This window comes from Neomonachus schauinslandi, chromosome 9 (assembly GCF_002201575.2).
Source record: "Neomonachus schauinslandi chromosome 9, ASM220157v2, whole genome shotgun sequence".
Classification (NCBI taxonomy): domain Eukaryota; kingdom Metazoa; phylum Chordata; class Mammalia; order Carnivora; family Phocidae; genus Neomonachus; species Neomonachus schauinslandi.
This window is the reverse complement of record NC_058411.1, coordinates 110,938,205-110,962,572: the sequence shown is the minus strand read 5'-3', so window position 1 is coordinate 110,962,572 and position 24,368 is coordinate 110,938,205. Positions and strand designations below refer to the sequence as shown.

At 39.9% G+C, this 24,368-nt stretch overlaps 1 protein-coding gene across 2 annotated transcripts in view; it reads right to left on the bottom strand.

The window, feature by feature from the left end:
- REC114 (REC114 meiotic recombination protein) overlaps positions 1–10,971 on the bottom strand; it is a 108,869-nt gene extending 97,898 nt beyond the window's left edge. For both annotated transcript variants that reach the window (XM_021694037.1, XM_021694038.1), the window contains exon 1: positions 10,813–10,971. In XM_021694037.1, the coding sequence (XP_021549712.1) occupies positions 10,813–10,971 (159 nt within the window). The remainder of the gene's footprint in view (positions 1–10,812) is intronic.
- Positions 10,972–24,368: the final 13,397 nt, after the last annotated feature.

The following is a 24,368-nucleotide window of genomic DNA, read 5'->3' as shown; positions in this document are numbered from 1 at the left end:
TTAAGTCCTTACCTTTTAGAGATAACTGAAATAATTGATAAATGGTATGCTACTTGAGATTTCCTTCAAAATAACACAGTGGACATGGATAGAATATAGATGAAACCAGACTGGTCATGAGCTGATGACTATTGAAGCTGGTGACACATACATGTGGGTTTACTATATTATTTTATGTATCTTTGATTATGTTTTAATTTCTTTGTAACAAAAAGTTTTACAAGGGGCTTCCATTTTCTTCATTAACTAGGTATAAGCATGATTAAGTAAAGGTATTTAGCTTACTGTGAAGGACAAGGATACTACATGCAGTGTCCTAACTCCACAAATTCCAAATATCATAATGCCTAATATAATCTAGGCACTTGAGAAAAAAAATTACTTATTTCTGGTTCTTGGGAAATATTTTTAATGATTTAGCATTTTACTGGAATGTTCACATTAGCACAATATGGAAAGCTCAAAGAAAAATGTTATCTCTAATGACCAAGTCATCACAGAAAAAGATATTAATTTTAAGGTGTCAGAGAAAACGTTTATCATATTCATATCTTCTCTTCTTTCTAGTTCTTAACCTAAATGTGGCTTAAGATTTAGGTCATAAAAAAAAAGTATGTATGGTATTGGCATAAAAACAGACACACAGACCAATGGAACAGAATAGAGAACCCAGAAATAAACCCATGCATATACAGTCAACTAATATTTGACAAGGGAGCCAAGAATACTCAATGGAAAAAAGACAGTCTCTTCAATAAACAGTGCTGGGGAAACTGAAATTCACATGCAAAAAAATGAAACTAGTCCCCCATTTTACATCACTCATAAAAATTAACTCAAAGGAGACTGAAGAAAAATGTAGGACCTGAAACCATAAAACTTCTAGAAGAAAACACAAGGAAAAAGCTCTTTGACACTAGTCTAGGTAATGATTTTTTGGATATGACACTTAAAGCACAAGCAACAAAAGCAAAAATAAATAAGTGGGCTACATCAAACTAACAAGTTTCTGCACAGAAAAAGAAATGATTAATTAAATGAAAAGACAACCATGGAATGGGAGAAAATATTTGCAAACCACATATCTAACAAGGGGTTAAAATCCAAAATATATAAGCAACTCATATAACTCAATAGCAAAAAAGCAAATAATCCAATTTTTTAATGGGCAAAGGACCTGAAAAGACATTTTCCCAAAGTTGTTCAAAAGGTACATCTTATGGTGCTCAGTCTCACTAATCATCAGGGAAATATAAATGAAAAATCACGAGTTATCACCTCACATGTGTTAGAATGACTATTATCAAAAAGACAAGAGATAACACGTGCTGGCACGGATATAGAGAAAGGGAATACTTGTATGCTGTTGGTGAGAATATAAATTGGTACAACCACAAAGGAAAACTGTATAGAGGTTCCTCAAAAAAAAAAAAATTCAAAGAAATACCACATGATCCAGCAAATCCACTTCTAGGTATATAACTGAAGGACTCGAAATCACTATCTTGAAGAGATATATGCACCTCCTTGTTCACTGCAGCATTGTTTATAATAGCCAAGACTTGGAAATGAAAGAATAAAGATAATTTCAGACATATATACACATGATAGAGTATTATTCAGCCACAAAAAGAAGGAAATCCTGCCATTTGAGAAAATACGGATGAACCTTGAGGGCATTATACTAAGTGAAATAAGCCAGACACCGAAAGACAAATACTGGATGATGTTACCTACATGTGAAACCTAAAAAAAAGCCAAACTCATAGAAGCAGAGAACGGATTGGTAGAGAATAGAGATGGGTGGTGGGCAAAATACTTGAACATGGTCAAAATGTACAAGCTTCCACTTATAAGTTCTGAGGATATTAATATACAATATGATGGCTATAGCTAACAATACTGTATTGTATATTTGAAACCTGCTGGGGACAGATCTTTAAAGTTCTCATCACTAGGGCACCTGGGGGGTTCAGTCCACTCAGGTCATGATCTCAGGGTCCTGGGATCCAACCTCCCCCTGGCCCTCCGTCAAGCCCTGTGAAGAGCTCCATGTTCAGAGGGGAGTCTGCTTGTCCCTCTCCCTCTGCCCCTCCCCCCGCTCATGCTCTGTCTCTCTCTCAAATAAATAAAATCTTTAAAAAGTTCTCATCACAAGGAAAAAAATTTGTGACTATGTAAACTTATGGATATTAACTAAACTTATCATGGTAATCATTTCACAATATATACATATTTGAAATCATTATGTTATACATCTAAAAGTTAATGTTATATGTCAATTATATCTCAATAAAATGGAGTGAAAAAGATTTACATCAAACTGACCTCTATTGTGGTATTTCAACATCAATATGTAGGACACATTGAAATATAGAACTTGCCTATATTACAAGTTGGGGTTTTCAGGCACAGCTTATACACTGGTTAAATCAGAGTCTTCTAATATTTTACATGCATATATCTGGGCAAGACTGTACTATAACACTAATCTAAAGTTAAAAAAAGAAAAAAGAAAAGGGGGTGCCTGGGTGGCTCAGTCAGTTAAGCGACCAACTCTTGATTTCAGCTCAGGTTATGATCTCATGGGTTGCTGTATAGAGCCCCGTATTGGGCTCTGTGCTGGGTGTGGAGCCTGCTTAAGATACTCTCTCCCCACCCCCTCCCTCTATCCCACCCTCCCGTCTCCCTCTCTAAAAAAAATAAAATAGGGCGCCTGGGTGGCTCAGTTGGTTGGGCGACTGCCTTCGGCTCGGGCCATGATCCTGGAGTCCCTGGATCGAGTCCCGCGTCGGGCTCCCTGCTCGGCGGGGAGTCTGCTTCTCCCTCTGACCCTCCCCCCTCTCATGTGCTCTCTCTCATTCTCTCTCTCTCAAATAAATAAATAAAATCTTTAAAAAAAAAAAATAAATAAAAAAAAATAAAAAAAAATAAAATAGACGAACCATGAGAGACGATGGACTCTGAAAAACAAACTGAGGGTTCTAGAGGGGTGGGGGGGTGGGAGGATGGGTTAGCCTGGTGGTGGGTATTGAGGAGGGCACATTCTGCATGGAGCACTGGGTGTTATGCACAAACAATGAATCATGGAACACTACATCTAAAACTAATGATGTAATGTATGGGGATTAACATAAGAATAAAAAATTTAAAAAAATAATAATAAAAATAAAATAAAATAAAAAATAAAGTTAAACAGAAAAAATTTAAAGAAATATATGAAAATACAGAAAAGTATTTCAAAGGTACTTATATCTTAGATGAAAGGTTAAAACAGTGTTACTCTTCAAATGTGACAAATTATGCACTTGATTAAGGGTTTTTTTTACCCTGCCTTTAAGACCCCTCAGAAAGTGTCACAGCTCTATATATCGGTCCTAAGGGATTTATGCATTATGAAATATGAAAAACATGCAAGATTGCTAAGTAGGCTATCAGCTGCTTCCCTCTTGGTAACTAAAGTGACTCATAAATTATCTCAACAAACTAGTAGAATATATTTATGCTAATGAAAGTGATTCTGCTACATACCTCTTACCAAACTGTAAAATTCAGTATTTTGTTTCTGCTGTTTCATAGAAATGCTAAGTGTTAACAGTAACAATAATAAACACAATCACAAGAGCATAACACCCAGACCAAAAACAAAACAAAACAAAAAAACCCCACAAGTAATATATACATCTATGGCCATATTATAATTATGCACTAAATAACAGGATATTTTGGTTATTGCTATTTTTTTAGAGAATGCCCTTGAGGGGCGCCTGGGTGGCTCAGTCTGCCTTCAGCTCAGGTCATGATCCCACAGCCCTGGGATGGAGCCCAGCATCAGGCTCCCTGCTCGGTGGGGAGTCTGCTTCTCCCTCTCCCACTGCCCCTTCCTCTGCTTGTGTTCCCTCTCTCTCCCTCTCTCTATCGCTCACTCTCTCTCAAATAAATAAAATCTTTAAAAAAAAGAAAGAAAGAAAGAAAGCAAGAAAGAAAATGCTCCTGAGTTCCAGCCAGGGACCCCAAGAATAAAAATTCATTTCTTAGCAGTCTCCAGATTCAGAAGAGAAAAGAGTGTGGCAGACTTCTAGCTATTCTCCAATACCCATTTTCCTTTCTATATGGTAACAGAACTGCTGGGTTTTAGCTGGACACATGATCTTGTGGACTACAGACTACTTATGGCAGCTGTCCATGCAGTTAGGATGGCCACAGCTCTAAGTTCTGGCCACTGTGCTGAAGGAGGTAGTACCATGTGGCACTTATGGGAAATCTTCCTTAAGAGACAGCAGGTATATCTCCTTCTGTTACTTCTTGATTCCTTCCTCCACCAAGCTGTCGAGGATATCACTTCTATCTTGGACTATTAGACCATGGCCACGCAGAGGAACAAAACAGAAGGTTCCTCAGTTCCTGACACTGTGGAGTGTCATACCAGCCCTGCACTTTTATGTGGAGAATAATAAACTTTCACCTTATTTAATCCACTGTTATTTTATATTTTCTGTTACTCAGAGTCAATATGAATCCTAATACAAAATATAACCTGTTAACTCTTCAAAAAAAAACAAAAGAAGCTGCATGAAAGAATAAGTCGCAGTGACATAAGAGAAAATACCACTGTAGGAAGTGGTAGTGTACAGCACAATGAGGACTGGCTTGAAGAAGACCTGAGTTTTAGAATTAGTTCTACTTCCTACATAAACCTTTGGCAAGCCATTTAACCTAGGCAGGCCTCAGCTTCTTCTATAAAATGGTAGTAAGATAGATCTAAAGAGTGGTGAGAATTAAATTGGAAGAGGTTGATGAAAACACAAATTGTAAAGAGCTATATAGTATCAGTATTACTTTGTCAACTATTCCTTCTTCCCCACCTTTCCTTCAGAATTGGGGCACGAGGATGGACTGTAATACTTAAACATAACTAGAGTGTCACCCCCCAGAGATTGATTCATTAGGTCTAGCGCAGGAACCATGATACTGCATTTTCAACAAGCACCCCAAGAGACTGTTGAAAGCAGTCAGCCCATTACACCTTGGGAAACACTGCTCTATGATCAGGCCCTACCCGTTCTTGTAATCCTGTGCTTGAGTGCTCCAATATTTTAAGACTGTGATGAAACACAAGGAGAGTTCCATAGCCTCTCTAGTGCCTAACTAAATGCTAAGTCGCCAGGAGACAATTTAATAATATTTTGTTGAACTGATGAACTGAAGTGGAAAATGCCTCAAACAACTAAAAAACAGAAAAAATTAAAGGAAACAAGTTTTCAAGACACTGGATATCAGGTAATAAAAACCATGATTCCTGAGACATAATGAAAAATGAAGGTGAGCCTTACGACTGCCCTAGATTACTTCTTGGAGAAAGTTTCCAGGCCAAAGTACCAAGAGGAGGAGCCCAGGAAGCACAGGGTGACGTTTCCTTGAGTTGAGGGGCTAGAGCTCTGAGTCCAGGGAGGACAGTGTGGCTCCAGTTCACAGGACAGAATACCAGAGAGAAAACTCCCAACACCTGCAGAGATTCCTCAACTCTTTGGAATATATGTATGTGAGGCTGGGCAAAGAACCACTTGAAAAGATTTAAGGGAACAATCCCAAGACCTCACATAGGGCAGGGAATAGTGCCTGTTCTCATCAGCTAGGGTGAAAACCCTCATAATTTACAGGGCATTGGGTAGAATACCCTGAAGAGTTTTACCTCAGGAGTGAGAAAAAAATTAGCCCTAGGTCAAATGTTGCTCTGGTCCCACCTGACAAAGCTTAAAAGCAAGACTTGAAAGGATCAAACTGTTTCCAGATAACTTATCCCAGAAAATTCAAGAATATTTATAGGAATACAAAAATATCCTGCATCCAACAGGGCAAAATTCACATCAGGCATCCAATCAAAAATTACCAGACATGTAAAGAACTACTATTTTACTTTTTTAAAAATCATTTTCTTGGGGTTTTACTAAATCTTAAATTTTCCTTAAAAAAAAACTGTCATTTTTATCATTTACACTCTGTGTGTTAATCTCAAAATCCCTCATCTACATAATTGAAGTGCTATTCCCTATATGAAATATTAACACTTTGAAGACAAACAGCATAGGTGGTTAAAAGCACAACCTTTAGAGGCAGGAAAACCAGGCTCTGAATAAATTCTTTATTCTTAATTTATCCCTGTGTTCCTGGGCAAGCCACTGAACCTCTCTTGAGTTTTAGTTTACCTATCCATAAAACAGTACAACAGTATTTGCTTCATAGGACTTCTGTAAGAAATACAGTAAATACCTAATAAATAGTAACTATCATGCCATAATTATCACATTATCATAAGGAAAATTTTAAAAAGTTAGTACACACTCAAACATTCACTGAGCAACAAGCAATCATATGCTAGTTAATATGCAGGCACTAGGAATACAATGAAAAAAAGGATACTGTTGAGAGGACCTGAAGTATATCTTATGTTGAATCTGCATTTAGAAGTTCATCTCAAGTACAAACTTCATATTCTATTTCTTAATTTCTAAGTAGGGCAATTATTTTAAGTCCTCCTATAAAAATTAAAGGTTGATTTTTTTCCCTTTGAAAGGAAAAAATAAGAAATTGTCAGGTTCAACCAATTAGGGCATGTCTAAGAAATCCTGGAATCTGAAAAACAGGGTAAAACTTTAACTTAAAAGCAACCTACAATTTAACATCACCTTTCAAAATCATTCTCAAATTAGTAGGCTAAATTGTATTCAGATATAAAATACACAAAATGGACCAATCTGTTATTATGATAATCTTTACAGAAAGGCTTGGGCTAACAGATGTAAGGAATTAAAACCAAGTTCAAGTTTGTATTTCATTTGCTCATTCCACTTAAATGACAGATGGCTTAAATATTAACCCTATTAACAAGACATTTGCATATTCATTATGAATCTGATTGCCTTACTTCATAAGTCCATGAAGTCATTTTATTAATTTTACTGTACGGCTGCCCATTTCATGCAAGGTCTTCAAAACCCTTGCCTCTCCAAGTGTGGTTCTAGAACCAGCAGCATCAGCATCACCTGTAAATTTGCTAGAACTACAGAATTTTATTCCGCATACCAGACCTACTGAGTCGGAATTTGCATTAAAACAGAATCCCCGGGGCGCCTGGGTGGCTCAGTCGTTAAGCGTCTGCCTTCCGCTCAGGTCATGATCCCAGGGTCCTGGGATCGAGCCCCGCATCGGGCTCCCTGCTCCGCGGGAAGCCTGCTTCTCCCTCTCCCACTCCCCCTGCTTGTGTTCCTTCTCTCGCTGTCTCTCTCTGTCAAATAAATAAAATCTTTAAAAAAAATAAAATAAAAAATAAATAAAACAGAATCCCCATGTGATTTCTATGCACTATGAAGTCTGAGTAGCATAGTTCTAAACTGTTGATTTTTTTTTACAGTATTTTTTTTTTTTAAAGATTTTATTTAACAGAGAAAGAGACACAGTGAGAGAGGGAACACAAGCAGGGGGAGTGGGAGAGAGACAAGCAGGCTTCCCACCGAGCAGGAAGCCCGATGCAGGGCTCGATCCCAGGACCCCGGGATCATGACCTGAGCCGAAGGCAGACGCTTAACGACTGAGCCACCCAGGTGCCCCTTTTTTTACAGTATTATAAAAAGCTTATTTGCTTCCAAACTGTTGATTAACTTACCTCCAGATAGTTACTTTTCATAATAATTCAGTTCAGACAAATAAATCAGAAGATATAGATATATTAGATGTTCTATATATATTTATGTCTCAGACTTGACCTCCCCTTTCAACCAGGATTTCAAGTCTTAGAAGATTTACACTATCCATATTTTCTCGAGTCAACATTTTTGTGGCCACTAGCATGTGGTCATTGTGACAAAATCTCTGTAATTAAATAACTATATAGAACAATATCAGATCAGTTCTTCCTATAATTTCAGAAAAAAATGAAAAAAACTCAAAGTAGTTTAAACCAAGGTTCAGCTTGAAAGTTCCCTAGGGAAAAAACGACCAGAATGACTCTATCTTCCACAATAATATATTTTTATGCTTTACCTAACACATATATTTTTTTTTTTTACTGCAGGTACCATATATTTTTAAAATAAGAAATTCACATGGGACTTAGTACAGTTCTTTAGATGGCTCATCTTTTATTATTACTATTGCACAATAGTCACAGTGCACATAAAATAGAACAAATCTTGTTTTCTCTTTCGATTTTCCAAAAAGAAAAATGACAGACCTAGGCTGAAACTGATCACAGCAGGTAGGATGCTTCAGCACAGATTCAAAGGAAGGTACAAATGTTCAGTTTTCAAAAGCACTGCAAAAGCCAACTTCATCTCTTGTCACTGTAGCTGTGGCTTTATGCCAAACATTTGAAAACTGTTGAAAAGGGCCATTCCTCATAAGCAATTATGAAGAGCTTTGCAAAAAGAAGGGGGAAATAACTGTAATAACAATGAACTCCTTACAATAGCCAAATGTCCATGGCCTCTGGGTTGCAGGATAAGAATCCGAGAGTTACCCATATGCATCTGAGCCAATGCACCCAACAAAGATGCCTTAGGAGAAAGGGTTTGAAGCGGTGGTAAGAGAAAGTATGAAGGAACGTGTTGGGCAGACTCAGAAATTAAATATTTCTCAAACATCCCCAGTTTTTTATAAGACACAATTGTAGATCAGACGTCCTTCAATTTAACTTTATTCATCCTTTTTTGCATTTGCAGCCTATATAATTTCTCAGGATACAGCATTCTGGAAGAGTACAACTAGGCACTGAACGCCTTTTTTTATGGTTCTAGATATATTGATTTCAAACTTTAAGTAGTCCCCTAGCTCTAACATTCGAGAATTTGGTGAACAATTCATTATGCCCCATCTCTACTCTCATCCACAGTCAAGCCTCTCAAAGAATTGTCTAGCCATGGTGGTTCCGCTCCCTCACCTACCAGTCACCCTTCAGCCTACCTCATCTGGCTTCCACCACTTCACTCCACTGAAACTTCTCTTGGTAAAGACCATAAGGACCTTCATGTTGCTAAACCCAATGGACATCCCTTAGTCATCATTTTTCTCCACTTTGCAGCATCATTCAACAAAGTTCACTGTTCTCTCCCTCTTAAAATAACTTTCTGTAGCTTTGATGGACATTTCTCCTGGGTGCCTCCCCAACTCCCTGTCCCTTGTCAATCTTGTTTAGGGACTCTGTCCCCTCTACCTAACCTACAAATGTTGGGCCATCTTGGGACTCAGTCCTGGAATTTCATGCAATCTCATAACTATAAATTTCAACTTCATGCTGATGACACATTCATCTCCAGCCCACATCTTTCTTCTACACCAGTGTACCCAACTACCTATTCAGCATCTCCACTTGAATGTTTCACAAACACATTTAAACTCAATACATCCGACACTGAAGCCTTGGATCTTTCTCTCACTGTTCCTCCTCCAATGTTTTCCATTCCCCAACCATCTACCCAGTTGCTCCTGCTAGAAGCCCAGAAGTCCTTTCCTCCCATATCCAATCAACCTCCAAGTCCTATCATTTTGGCCTCCAAAATATAGTTTTAATATGCCCAATTTCCCTATTCCCACTGCCATCCTCTCCAAACTACCCCCACTCTAGTCGAAGTCATTATCATCACTTGCCTGCAACAATAGCATTCTAAGTGATCTTCCTGAACCTACTCATATTCCCCTTCAACTCCGTCTTCAGACTTCAGCCAGAGTGATCTTTCAAATATGAAAATTCTACTTAAAACCCTTCAGTGGCTTCCAACCAACTTTAGGATAATGTTCACAAGGCACCTGTCTACCTCTCCAGATAATCGCACCTTATGCTATCACTCCCTTTGTTCTCTAAGCACCGGCCTTATTCTTTTTCTCTGTACATTACACGTGCTGAGGTTTTCCAGGTGTAGGGCCTTTGCACATGCTGCAAATGCTACCTGAAATATTTGTTCTTTTACTCTTCCACACTCTGCTGCCCAAATCACACTAACATACACATGCACAGGCATAATCGAAAACTTCAGGGTCCACATCCAACAGTCAAACCAGACCAAAAGGAACAGAATGACTAGCAACTCTTGGCATTAAAGTACATACCACCACAACAAAAAATAATAACAGCAAACCCTTATATAATTTTACCAGGACTGTTTGAAGTAATTTATATATATTATATATATTAACTTATTCACTGCTCACAACAATCCTAGGAAGTGGATACTATTATTATCTCTATTTTAAAGTAAGTTAAAAAAAGGTACAGAGAGGATCAATAACCCCAGCAAGGTCAGAGAAATTCAGTAGCAAAGCAAGGATTCAAACTTAGTCCTTCTTCTGTGTGAGTGCTTGACTGCCCGTAGCATGACAACTTGGTCATGTTCTATTTAACCTTCCCTTCCACATAAGGGATGTGGAACTGTTTTAAATAATTATACAGTTATTTGGATAAGTACTTGTCCTCCACTAAGCTGAAAACATAAATGAGGGTAGGGACCATTTCTATCTTGTTCACTGACATATCCCCAGCACCCTGAATAAAGCCTAACACATAACTGCTGCTCGATAATCTGTTGAACAGAGGACTACTGCCTTGCGTAATTATTTTGAGAATGTATTGGATCCAATTATGAGATTATGTATATATGTCCTGTTAGCTGTCGGCTAGCCAGTCCTGTCAGTCCTGCGGTGTCCCCTCCTCCGGCCTGGGTGGCATTCGGGGGACTAAGCCCAGTGTGGCTGCTGGCCTCGGTCTTCCCTCTCCCCCCGGGGGTTGAGCCCCTCCCGGCCTTTCCTGCCCTCTGGCCTCACCTTCCACGTGGGGGAAGAGGCTGTCCCAGCGTCCTGACCAGGCCCCGGCGGCTCTCCGGGGCCCGAGGGCATGAAGCGGCCATACCGCTGCAGAGGCCACTGAGCCGCGCCTCCTCCCGGGAGCGCGAGGCCGGCAGGCTCTTTTCCCGCCTCCGCCATGTCGGGCCTCAGGATGTGCACAGCACGCGGGCACTTGCCAATCCGCGCAGCTAACCAATCAGGAAGCGAGCTGGCCCAAGGCCCACCTTCCCCGCCAGTGGAAGCCAATGGGCGGACCCCGACGACTCCTGCAGGGGGCTGCTGGGGTAGTGGGCGTCACTCTGGACCCCGTGCGCCTTCTCCTGTGGCGCCTGTAGATGGCCTCGCCTCTGCAGCACTGAGTCCCCCACCTCCCCTCAGGCAGCCCAAGTCACGGTCCAGCCGCTCTGACTGGGACATTTCCGAAAACTGGCTGATGCCCTGTAACTTCTACGCGCTGGGACCAGGCCGGCTTTCCGAGGCTGCGTGGACAAGTGTGTTTCCCTTCCAGCAGCCTTTCAGATGGCAATGTCCCTGCCCACCCCAAACCCATCACAACACAGCATCAATTCCACCCGCCATTCAGGAAGTAAGGCTATTTTCTCCTCATCCTGTGACCCTCTGGACTCCAGACGGTCAAGTTGTTGCCAAAAGAGAGGAGCAATTGGGTGGGATGCTGCCGGCCATAAAAGGTGTGCCCCAGTCAAGCAGCAGGTGCAACTAAATGACAGGTCTGGGTGATTTATAGTCGACAAAGCACTTCTACATCTGTTACTTCATTTGTCCTCCCAACAACCTTGTGAATTAAAGAAGCAAAACAGAGATTACTGCCCCCATTGAATAGATGGGAGGCAAAATAAGGTCCCGAGGGTAAAAGCGATTTGTCCAAGGTTACACAGCCAGGTAAAACTGTGGTCTCCACAATCTCTCCAAGTGTCTGCCACACTCAACGAAGAATTTATGTATTCATTGAGTCTGTGTCAAACCAGAAGCAGAGTATACAGAGGATGGAGACTATGTTAACCAAACACATAAAATAGAGTTATAATGCAAGTAATTTTTAAAACTAAATGTCAAAGGGTAGTATATGCATAGACAGTGGTTAGAGAGGTGGTAGTTCATTCAGTCTACAAAGCACTCATTAAATATCCACTGTGTGTAACTATACTAGTCACTATAGGGGTTACAGAAATGGGTAAGTCATGTATCTAACCTTCTAGGACCTCATGCATCTAGCCTTCTAGGATCTTATAAGGAAAACAATGAGAAGTACCCATGATACCTGATAGTTACTGCCACATAAAAGGTACAAACCATGTGCTCTAAGGATTCAGATGAAGAGTGGCACTTCACTTCTGTGAAGTGCCCAAGCTCTGCTTCTGTTTAGAGCACTGAACAGCAGCTAAGGAGAGTGAATTCTACTTGGTAGGTGATAAGGAACATGGAATATGTGTGTAGGGGAGTGACGCTGTTATAATGGTGGTCTAGGGAGGCTAATCTTTCAGGGGCATATAGAATAAATTGCATTCAAGGCAGAGGATATATGTTACTTATCTTTCTATTTCAGATTTCAGAAACTGCTTCTGAAGGTCCTTAAATGACACAGCACTACTGCATTTAATATAGTAGTAAATAGAAACTTGGTGTGAGTCCCAGTTCCGCCACTTGCCAGCCGTGTGACCTTGGGGAAATCACTTAACCTCTCTGTAAAATAGGGTTAGCAAATACCCATCTTAAAGGGCCAGAAGAAGGATAAAATAAGATCATATGTGGGAAAACCCTTGGTAAATTACAAAGCGGTACACATGTTGGTGCTTTCTATTCACACGGTTAAAGTGACTTTCTATGGGCTCCCTGTAGGCAGGAGGATGGGAATGGGAGCCTGACATTCAGTCTCGGAGGTGCTCACCTTCCAGGTCCAGGGCTGTGGATGCTGTCAGACACCCTTCACAGGAGCAGATGGTGTTCACAGTTGGGACCCTGTCAGTGCCCAAGGACACCCAGGGCCCTGCTGGGTTCCCACCTGCAAGCTCCCTTCCTAGACAATGCACCTGTGCTTGAGCTTCTGGGGCCACCAGCGTCTGCCAAGAACAGTTCATGTCTGCAAAGGGAGATATGAGAAAGCCATAGCACAATGCACAGAGACTCTTAAAAACTTATGATATTAACAAATGTGATGTGAGCATTCAAAAAGTCCCAGATGCTGTACTTGGTGCTGGGGATACAGTAGAGATCAAACCAGGTACAGCTTCTACCCTCCTGAAGCTTACAGTCTAGCAGGAGGGTGGAGAGAGTGGGGAAGAGGGTGCAGAACACTGAGCAAATTACTCCATATTTTTAATGGTCATTGTATTTTCTTTTTTTTTTTTAATTTTTTTTTAAAGATTTTATTTATTTATTTGAGAGAGAGAGAGAGAGAGAGAGAGAAACAGCATGAGAGGGGAGAGGGTCAGAGGGAGAAGCAGGCTCCCCGCTGAGCCGGGAGCCCGATGTGGGACTCGATCCCAGGACTCTGGGATCATGACCTGAGCTGAAGGCAGTCGCTTAACCAACTGAGCCACCCAGGCGCCCTGTATTTTCTTTTTTAAAGATAAATCTATAATATGTATCAAGGTACAATTTTATACAATAAAAGCACAGATATTACAAGCAAGTTTTGACACCTCTATACACTCATATAATCAACATCCAAAACAAGATATAAAACATTTCCGAAAGCCCCAAGTTTTCTTATGAGTGTCTTGTTCCTGTCAATCTCCAACTCCCAAGGGCAGGCGTTGGTCTGATTTTTATCACTATAGCTTGGCTTTTCCTGTTCCTGGACTTAATATATATGAAACCATACCGAATGTACCCTTTTATATGTGCTTCCTTCGGTCAGTATAATTTTGTCTTTTATCTTCATCCCATGGTGTGAGGTGTTTCAGTAGTTCATCCCTTTTTAGTGCTGAATAGCATTCTATTGTTTGATTGTATTGTAACTTGTTCTTCACCTGTTGATGGTCATTTGGGTTGTTTTCTGTGTTTTGTTAAAAGCCGTTATGAACATTTTTTGTACCAGTCTTTTTTGTTGATATGTGTTGTCATTTATCTTCAATCTATACCTAGGAGTGGAATTGCTGTATTCCAGAGAGACATATGTTTTACCCTATAAAAAACTGCAAAATAGTGTGTGGCAATAACCCTTGTACCATTCTGCATTCCTACCAGCAACATCTGAGAGGTCCAGTTGTCCTTGCTGACATTTGCTTTGTCAGGTCCTTTTAGTTTAGCAACTGTAGTGGATTTATCGTGATGTCTCATTGTGGTTTTAATTTGCATTTCTCTGATGATGAATAATATTGAGCCCCATTTCCAATGGCTTACTGGCCATTTGTATATCTTATTTTATGGAGAGTCTGTTCAAATCTTTTGCCGTTATACATTTGTAAGAGTTCTTTACCTATTCTGGATATGTCTTTTGTCAGATATATGCGTTAAAAACATTCTGTGACTTGCCTTTTCATTTTCTTAATAATGTTTTGCAAAGAGCAGAATTATTTAATTCTGAATGGAGTCCAATTTATTAATCTTTCGATGCTTTTTTTTTTTTAGTGCTTTTTGTGTCCTAAGAAATCTTGGCCTACCCTAAGGTTGTACACATATTTTCCTATGTCTTCTTCTAGAAATGTTATGGTTCCAATTTTTACATCTGGGCACATGACCCTTCTTTCATTAAATTGTTTATAGGAAATGAAGTAGGACTTAAGGTTCATTTTCTCCTCATATAATTAATGTTACATAGGAACAGCCCTCTACCAATGACTGCTAAAAATTGGCAAATAAATTCCGCACTCCTCAGGTGGGATAACTCTGAGATTTGTGTAATACCCTATTTCCCAGAGTTCACCCATGGGATTAGACTCCAGTTACCCATGATGTAACTTGCTTTGTAATGCTTCTCTTTTTGGCTAACTTTCCTTCTCTGTCTCCCTCCCCAACCACTGTTTCCTGGAATCACCTCTCAGATAAATTACTTGCACAAATCTTTGTCCCAGGGTCTGCTTCCGAGGGAACACAAACTAAGACAGTGACAAACAAGGCAGTTTCCCTGCCTTCTTGTATTTGGCTCCAATATAGTTGCATACAAAAGGATAGTACAAAGGGCAGTAAGACAAAGGAGAAGAAGTCACTCTCACATCTGAAGCAGGCCCTCCAATGCCATGCTGATCAGCAGGAGAACAATAGGATTTGTGATCAGGATTAATGAACGACAGGTGACTATGAGCTAGCACATCTCCCTCCCTCTTTGGAGGCTATTACCTGTTTTTTACCAAAAAAACAAAAACAAGGGACACCTGGGTGGCTCAGTTGGTTAAGCGACTGCCTTCGGCTCAGGTCATGATCCTGGAGTCCCGGGATCGAGTCCCGCATCGGGCTCCCTGCTCAGCGGGGAGTCTGCTTCTCCCTCTGACCCTCCCCTCTCTCATGTGCACTCTCTCTCACTCATTCTCTCTCTCTCAAATAAATAAAAATCTTTAAAAAAAAAAAAAACAAAAAAAAAACAAAACAAAACAAAACAAAACAAAACCACCACCAACAACAATAACAACAAAAACCTAGTCCCTAAAGTGAAAAAAGTTTATTTCATTGAACATTTTTGATCCCAAATTCTTTTACTGTGCAACTCTATTTTGCAGGTGGCACGAATGACAGAGAGATATTGGCTGCATGAGTAGTCAGCATCGCTGTTGGAGGCAGGCTACAGGGCTGCCTTTGAAATCCTAGCACATCCCTTTCAAAGCAGACCAGGGACCCCATACATTCAGTCGCAGAGGAAATGATGCCTTCAGTCTCCTTGGGTCTGTCTCCTAGATGAGAGAGAATTACGCACCTTTACTTGGCCTGCCATGTCCTTCCGCAACAGCTCTGGGGACTACACAGAGTGACTGGGAACTGCAGGGCATGGCTGTGGGGTTTCCCAGAAAAGCCTTTGGCATCAGTCAGGCCAGATCAGTCTTCATGATGTTAGCCCTGGGGATGTTGTGTGAGAGGGACATGTTTCCACGCAACTCTACACTCCCTGCTAGAAAACGATTATTTTCAAGTGCCTACTCTGTATCTTTTACATGCAAAAACTAACTGCTCCATTTCAGATAATTCAAGGGTTTTCAGTGTGACTGGGCACAGACAATCCCAACCTGTCCACAGGCTGCTGATCATTAGCACAACATGAGGAGAGATTAACAGTGACTTGTTCCATTTATTAAAAACACAGAGAATGATAAGGTAAATCAGCTGGTAAATTTGGGGGCACATTTTACAAAGCTGGGTTAGAGTCAGAAATAGGAACTTGGAGCAAATCCTAAAGAAAGACTATTAACTCATACCTCGGAGAGAGGGATTATATTCTACTTATGTTAGAGTCCAGAATTCCTGGCACGTGGTAGGTTCTCAATATTTGTTAATGAAACGATTGCAAATTTAATATGAGAGAGTGAATGTGATAATTTGAAAGTCATTTTGAGGGTATAAAGGGCTAACCTGAGGGAAATGGTTAACGACTTCTTTCCCCACCCTTAGCTCCAGATGAGTTGGAACAAGAAGAAACATCTTTGGCCATGTCATAAAGAATTATAGCTAAAGCCAAAGAAGACATTTTTACATCTCAAAATCTTAATCTCATAGCTGGTATATTTGGGAAATGTGTAACCCTGAAGCTTTCAGATATGTTGTCAAATATAGGAGCACAGACAGGAAGACCCCCTCGAAGTGTCTCCCAATTTGATGCATTGTTTAGTCCATTGTTTGTTGCCTAACCCGGGGGAAGCCATTAAACCCACTCTATAGAGTGAGGCTGTGATATTTGCAATTTACACCCCAGAGGACAGAAGGGAGCATTGTAAAAAGGCCTTGTGCTGGAGGGTGACTCAGCAGAAGCATCTCTGAGCTTAGTTGTTGGGAATATTTTGAAAAATTGAGCCTGCAGCCATTGTGACGGGCCCTCCAGCAGTTGCTAGGTGAGGACTGGCAGAGGTTGGGAGGGCAAAGTTGTAGGGGGCCCAGGGACCTGTCAGGGCTGCTTGCTCTGTTTCCTCACACAAAAGGCTTCGGCTCTGAGTGCACCACAGTATGCTCCCGGATGAAAATCCTTTCCCCAGGGGGTAATTCTAACAATAAATTGTGAGACTTAAAGGAAGAGTGACTTTTTTTTTTTTTCTGGGTGGTCATGTGAGTTTAACTAATTTGCTCATTCATTTATTCAGCAAGTATTTGTTGGGCTTACTCTGTTCTGAACACTAAGCCATAACAGAGAAACAAATGTGAATAGGACACACTCCCCTCTTGAAAGTGCTTTATGGTCTGGTAGTGGGACAGGCACAAAGACAAATAATTTGCAATATAATATGAAAGATGCTCACTAGAAGTATTGACCTGGTATTGTGTTGGTGCAAAGAAAGAGTGATACATTCAAACAGGAGCAGTTAGGAAGGTTTGCAGTAAGGTGTCTTGTGGTAAAATTCACATAACATAAAATTTACGATTTTAACCATTTTAAAGTACACAGTTCAGTGGCCTTTAGTACATTTACAATGTTATGCAACCATCACCACTATCTAGTTCTGGACCATCTTCATTAACCCAAAAGGAAAGCCCATACCCATTAGTCATTCTCCATTTCCCCCTCCCCCAGCTCCTAGAAACCATCAATCTGCTTTCTGTCTCAATGGATTTGCCTATTGGGGATATTTCATAGAAGTGGAATAATACAATGTATGGTCTCTCCTCTGGCTTCCTTTACTTAGCATAATGTTTTCAAGGTTCATCCATGTAATAGCATGTAGCAGTATTTCATTCTTTTTCATGGTTGGCTAATATTACATTATATAGATATACCACATTTTGTTTACCATTCACCGGTTGATGAATATTTGGGATGTTTCCACCCAAATGGGGACTCTTGAACAGTGCTTTCTTTATTTCAGAATAAAAATGCTTTGCTAATAAAACAAAGCAATACAGACTTCCAGACAGCATAGTAAAGTTCAGTCCACAACGACACAGCAATGACAGGTCAAATATAAGAAGAAATCACCAAAAAGGGGTAGCTGGGATGAAAGATAAGGCAAGCATCTCTGGGACCAGAAATCCACAAAGGTGAGCAAGGATGAAGTCAGGGGCATGCCGGGCTCCAGGTCTGGACCCAGACCATGGCAGTAGGAGACTGACTCCAACAGAGAAGCAGGAACAAAACAGCTCCACACAAGGCACAGAATAGAGTCAGGCTCCCTACATGCCTCCAGGAACTGGAGTGGGGTGCCCCTCCTTTGAAGGGGGTTCAGAAAGCTGCCACTCTGCTGCTTGGTGTAACTGTTTCCAGGAAAATCGGGACCTTCAGAGGCAGATGGACGGACACAGCCTCACAAGCAGGACCTGAGCCAAGTCTCCTGCAGGCTCTGAGACTGGATATCCCCAACGTTGGTGCAGGGGAGGTATGCTGAAACACCCCTATAAGACTGGGCTGAGGCCTGCAGAGGTCAGGGGAAAGCACCAGTATACCCACTACACTACTAGAAAGTAAGAGAAAGATGAAGAAGCAAAAGCTTCCTACTTAAAATGAACTTGAAAATCAAAAATCCAAAAATCATGAGAAAATATAATTCTAGGAAAGCCAACGAAAGCAACAATAAGAATACAAATTCACTTCTGACAAAATTAATTGTGCAGAACAGACTAATAAAAATGCTTTAAAATGAGTGATACTATTACAACCTGCAATAACGTGGATAAAAAATGTAATATTTACCAAAAAAAGTTAGAACAAGAGTACAAAACACATGCTTACATTGATATGAAAAAATAGGTAAACTCATCTATGATGTTAGAAGTCAGGACAGTGGTTCCTCTTGGAAGAAGGCCCAAGGGGGATGCTAGAAATGTGATGTTTCTTGACTTGGGTACTTGCTACACGAATGCTTTCACTTTGTGAAAAGTCATTATGTTACACATACACTTAATCTTCCTTATTTGCAGATTTGTATTTGTGAATTTGCCTACTCACAAAAGGTTATTTGTAACCCCCAAGTCAATACATGTGCCCTTTGTGGTCATTCACAGACATGGGCTGTAAAGGGGGAAATTTTGAATCATCAGATGCTTATGGTCCCATCTGAAGTCAAAAGAGGCAACACTCTGTCTTCTTTCAGTTCTTGTATTGTAAACAAGTATCCTTTTTGTAGTCTACCTAGTGCCACTTTTTTTTGCATCTTTTGTGCTTTTTGTTAGTGAGTTAGCCGTCTGAAAGGGACCTCAAGTGTAATTCTGAAGTGCTGGCTAGCCTTCCTAAGCTCAGGAAGCTGTGATGAGCCTTATGGAGAAAGTAGGTGTGTTAGATAAGCTTCCTTTAGACATGAGTTATAGTACTGTTGGCCATGAATTTTGTGTTAATGGATCAACAATATATATTAAGTAAGGTATCATTAAACAGAAACACACACTAAACAAAGTTATGTGTTGATTGGTTTATGAAATATCTCCATAGGCTCTCAGGAGCCTATCCTGTATTTTCCCTAGGAGCAATAGTTTGGTATTCACTAATTTTATGTTCCATTTAAGCAATAAATGCATTTTTAAAAATATTTATTTATTTATTTATTTGAGAGAGAGAGTGGGGGGAGGGGCAGAGGGAGAGGGAGAAGCTGACTCCTGGCTGAGCAGGGAACCTGACCTGGGGCTTGATCCCAGCACCTGGAAATCATGACCGAAGCCGAAGGCAGATGCTTAACCAACTGAGTCACCCAGGCGCCCTGCAATAAATGCATTTTTAATATAATAACAACTAAGAGAGTTTATACTTCCAGACACTCACCAAAATAATTATTAGAGGTTGCATTTAATGATAGCACAGAAACTTGTTTAAAATGTAGAGAAATTTAAGTATTGACTGAAAAAAATACTTTTTGTGTAAAAATGTAAAATGGAAATTCTAAAGAAGTGTAATAGAATGAAGGATGAGAGGCATTCAAAGAGTAGTTAAATTATGATGATGTCCAAAGATAGGATTGAACTATTTAATAACAGTTTTGTTAGGAAAGTGAGAAATTGTGTATATGTTCAAAAAATTAGAGAAACTACTAAAAAATAGAAGTACAATCTATAGCTTTCAAAGGAGTAGACTAAAACATGAAAATAGGGATACAGAAAAATCTATCAACAGAAAGAAAGTATAAAGAAAAAATGGTAAACAGAAATCCTCATAAGTTGGTACTGAAAATTCAGATATGCACACATTCACGAAAATGTAAATAGATTACACACACTTATTAAAAACATGCATTATCTGGGGTGCCTGGGTGGCTCAGATGGTTGAACATCCAACTCTTGATTTCGGCTCATGAGATCAAGCCGGCATCGGGCTCCACACTCAGCAGGGAGTCTGCTTGAGATTCTCTTTCTCCTTCTCCCTCTGCCCCTCCCCCACTCTCCTTCTCTCTAAAATAAATAAATATTTAAAAAAACATGCATTATCAGATTGGATTTTTTAAAAATCTAGCTATATGCTAGAATTGATTATATAAAGTTAGAATTATAAAATTATCAATTAGAAGAACAGTAAAATTTGTATGAATGTAAAACATTCAAATTATCAGATGAAAACACCACACATGCAGGTATACACATGTATCCCAGAAAAGTAACCACAGATTATAAAGTGAAATATCAATATAGTAAAATAACAAAAAAAGCATTAAAAACAAAGGAATAACTTAAAAGACCAAATGTATTGTCATATTAATCAATGTAGATTATTAACTACCTGGAAAAAAAAAAGATCATGATCTCAAAGCAAAGTGGAGGAGAGATTTCAACAAGTTTCTGAAAAGAGAAAAGTACATAAAGAAGGGTAATTGATAGAGTAGGACAAGGGAATTTGCAGCCTGGAGCATACCAGGAAGACAATATAGACTAGAAGAAAGCCAACATGCCCACAGAGATGGCAGGTTTCTCCAGAGGGCAGGAGTAAAATGTAGAGCAGACAAAAGGTGGATTAATTGAATATTTATGAATGGAACACCTCCTCACAACTTGTAAAGCATCTAGCCACAGGGCATCTCTCTGTAGCAGAGGGTTCTTTCCTGGAGAATTGAATAATTTCTATTTATCTGGCATTTGGGGGCCACTCATAGTAAAAGCAAACTTCCTATCTGATAACATAAGACAAAGTTCACCAATTCTAAAGCCTAACCCTTTATACATCTCCAAACAACTTTTAATGCCTCACTCTTAAATAAAAACCAACAATATTATCAGACATTTGAGGAAAATTTCCACCATAAAAAAGAGACTATAAGAAGGGATAAGTGACCCCAGAGGAAAAAAGAGAACGTGGGGAGAAGAAAAATAATAATTAAAATCTGCCGAGAGACATGAAAAGCTAGTGCATCTATCAAACAAGAACAGGTTGCTATGAAAAAAAGAAGCAGTTAAAGAAAAGAGAGTGCCCTCAGAAAATAAAATACAAGGTGGATAAATATAAAAGAATGTAGAAGAGTTGGAAAATAAATTTGATGAACTCTCAGAAAGTAGGACAAAAAGGCAAAGAGGCAGAGCATATGAAAGAAAAGATAAGGACAATCCAGGAGTTCCAGCAGGATCCTACTCAGCCATTCTGACATGAGTAAACCTAGAAATGTGAGAGAGTTAACACCTGATAGGGCAATCCTTGACCAATGGAAGTTGGAAGCCCATGAATAAATGCGCTCATCTTTTATCCCTGGGGCAAACAATTCCACGGTGCTTTCTATATAGTTCCAAAAGAAATCTCTAGTAGGATAGAGCCCCACTAGAATTGTCTACGGTGGTGACTGGTTAGATACACATTCTTGGAATGGTTTTTCCTTCTTCCCTCTTTCCCTCTTCCCCATCTGCCCATCTCTATTTCCCTGGGATCACTTCCCAAAATAAACAACTTGCATGCAAAACCTTGTCTTGCTTCTGCCTTTGGAAGGCTATGACATAAAATGTCCCTAAATTTTTTATGATTATAAAAGAATCCTGCTTTATTCTTTTATATGTTTCCATGTGACCATGTGTAAGTTTTTCTCTAGGGTGTAAACCTAAAAGTAGAATTGCTCAGTCACATAATGTGTCCATTTCCAACTTCATTAGAAATTGCCAAGTTACTTGCAAAAAAAATATTTTTTCCTTTATATTTTGTAATTTTTTATGTCTTAAGAGATACTTCTTTTCATGTAGGTTCTGATATTTATTTATTATCCTTTTTCATAGTTTTAAAATTTGGTTTCACATTTAGGTCTTTAATACATCTGCAATTTATTTTCATGCATGGTGTGAGGAATCAGTGTTTTTGAGCTAACAAGCATTGAGAAGAATCTTCTCTTTACTTTAAAAAATGCTTCTTGCCCAGATGTCTTGGCATTTTGCACAATTCACATTTGTCATACCTAGAAATGGCAGAAAGGTAGCAAAGGAGGGGGGAAAACATGAAGAAAGCAGGGATAGCAGAGAATTTCGCATTTCCTTCAAATGTGAGTACCAAGACCTTCTTTGGGTAAAGCAATCATACAAAGCCACTTTGAAAACGTTTATAGTAGGCCTCAGTTAATCAGTTGAAATATACTCAGGGAAACTGTGAAAACTATGAGAAAAGAAGTAGCTTTAGTCTGAATGAAACATGAAAAAAGAGAGGTCTGCAGCAAGAAAATCACATTTCAAAGACTCAGCTAAGGGTTTGGGGATTTTCTGCTATTTTGGAATAGCTCTGTACCCTATATTCATTTGTTCATTTATTCATTCATTCAACAAACATGTATTTGGCACTTACTACATTCTAACGACTATCTTAGGTACATGGGAGCTATAAAGAGGAATTGGTTCTTCTTCCTGCCTTCAACAAGTTCCTTTCTAGGCAAAAAACCACAAATATATGAGGAAATAAATCTCCATTCTATGTGAGCAACATAAAAACAGCTATAGGATACCATACAAACTTGGTACTGAGCAAGGAGGAATGAAGTATCAATGTTGGGGAAGAGGAGGAGGTCAAGGGGATGTTCCCGGAGAAGCTAACATGTGTGGGATTATTCAAAGGTGAATAGTATTCACCAGATAGGCAAGGGGTGAATAGGAAGAGCCTTTGAAGGACATTCCAGTTGGAGGGAGCAGAGAAATCAGACATGAGAAGCAATTGTGCCTCGAGGTAGCAGGGAAGGGTTTGAAAATGTCACAGAAACAACATCTGTTTCTCCTTTTCAATATGAATTTGTCTTAGTTCTGAAGAAAAGACACAATTTCAGCAAAGAAAACACACATGGACTGAAATTTACCTTCTTCTGCATGTATATCCAGATTCCTTTCATCCATCTAATAAAATTCTTGATTAAGCACTACGTGTGCCAGGTGCTAGAGATACATAAGGAATTCTTGTGAAAAGACAAGCATGTATGTTGTGCACCTAAAATTAATACAATGTTATATGTCAACTCTATTTCAATTTTTTAAAAAAAGAGAGGCAGACCAAAATACAAATGCTGATAAGATAGGCCCTCCAAAGACAGTATATAGATGCTGATACTCAGGTCCTACCTGGGTAAAGACAGCACCCGTTCTGCCTGGGAGAATCAGGGAAGAGATACCAAGGAAATAGTCCTTGGTAAATAAAGAGATTGCCAATCAGGGAAGTAGGAAGGAGGTCATTCGGGTGGAGGTTGCAGGATGTTATGTTAGAGGCTTGATCATATTGCCCCTTCCAGAGGCACTGCCTCATCCACAGCACCTAGCTCAGAGAAGAGAAGCAAAGTCATCCTCTGAAGTACAGTGGCCACTGATTGGACCAGAGATGACCTCATGACAAGAAAGTGATGTCCTATGAAGCAGGTGGGCACAAAGGGCTTTACCCAATTAGGAAGCACTGGAAGCTGAATTTAGCCAATCTGACTGGATCCCTCAAGAATTTGGAGAATACAGATTGGACCATCCAGTCAGTGTAGAAGGATGATGAAGCAGGTGCTCAGGGAAAACAGGAGACCTGGTTAGAGCACCTGGTGCCTAGAGTCCCCTTAAGTCCTGGATAGCTTTTTCGATGCCAGATCCAGTCCACATGTGTTCTTATAATAAAGTTTCTTCCTTTCTTAAGTAGCCTCATGACTCCAGGTCTTACAGCCAAGCCCTACACACCTGCCCACACATGTATACAGTGTGTAAAGTATTGAGGGGGGGTAGCATAACATTTCAGGGAACTTGTAGAGGTTTAGAGCACCTTAGGGTGAGATATAAGGAAGGTCATAAGCTAACATTTACTGCATGCTTACTATGTGCCAGGAACTGTTTTACGTCCTTCACAAATATAGACTAATCTAATCCTTAAAAGAACCCCATGATGTGCTATTAGCCCCATTTTATCAATAAGGAAACCCAGGCACAGAGAGGTAAAACAATGTGCCCAAGTTTGTACAGCTAGGAAGTGGCAAAGGATTTGAATGCAGGAAGCTTGGCTCCAGAGTCCTCCAACTTAGCCGCCGAGCCACAATGATTCTATA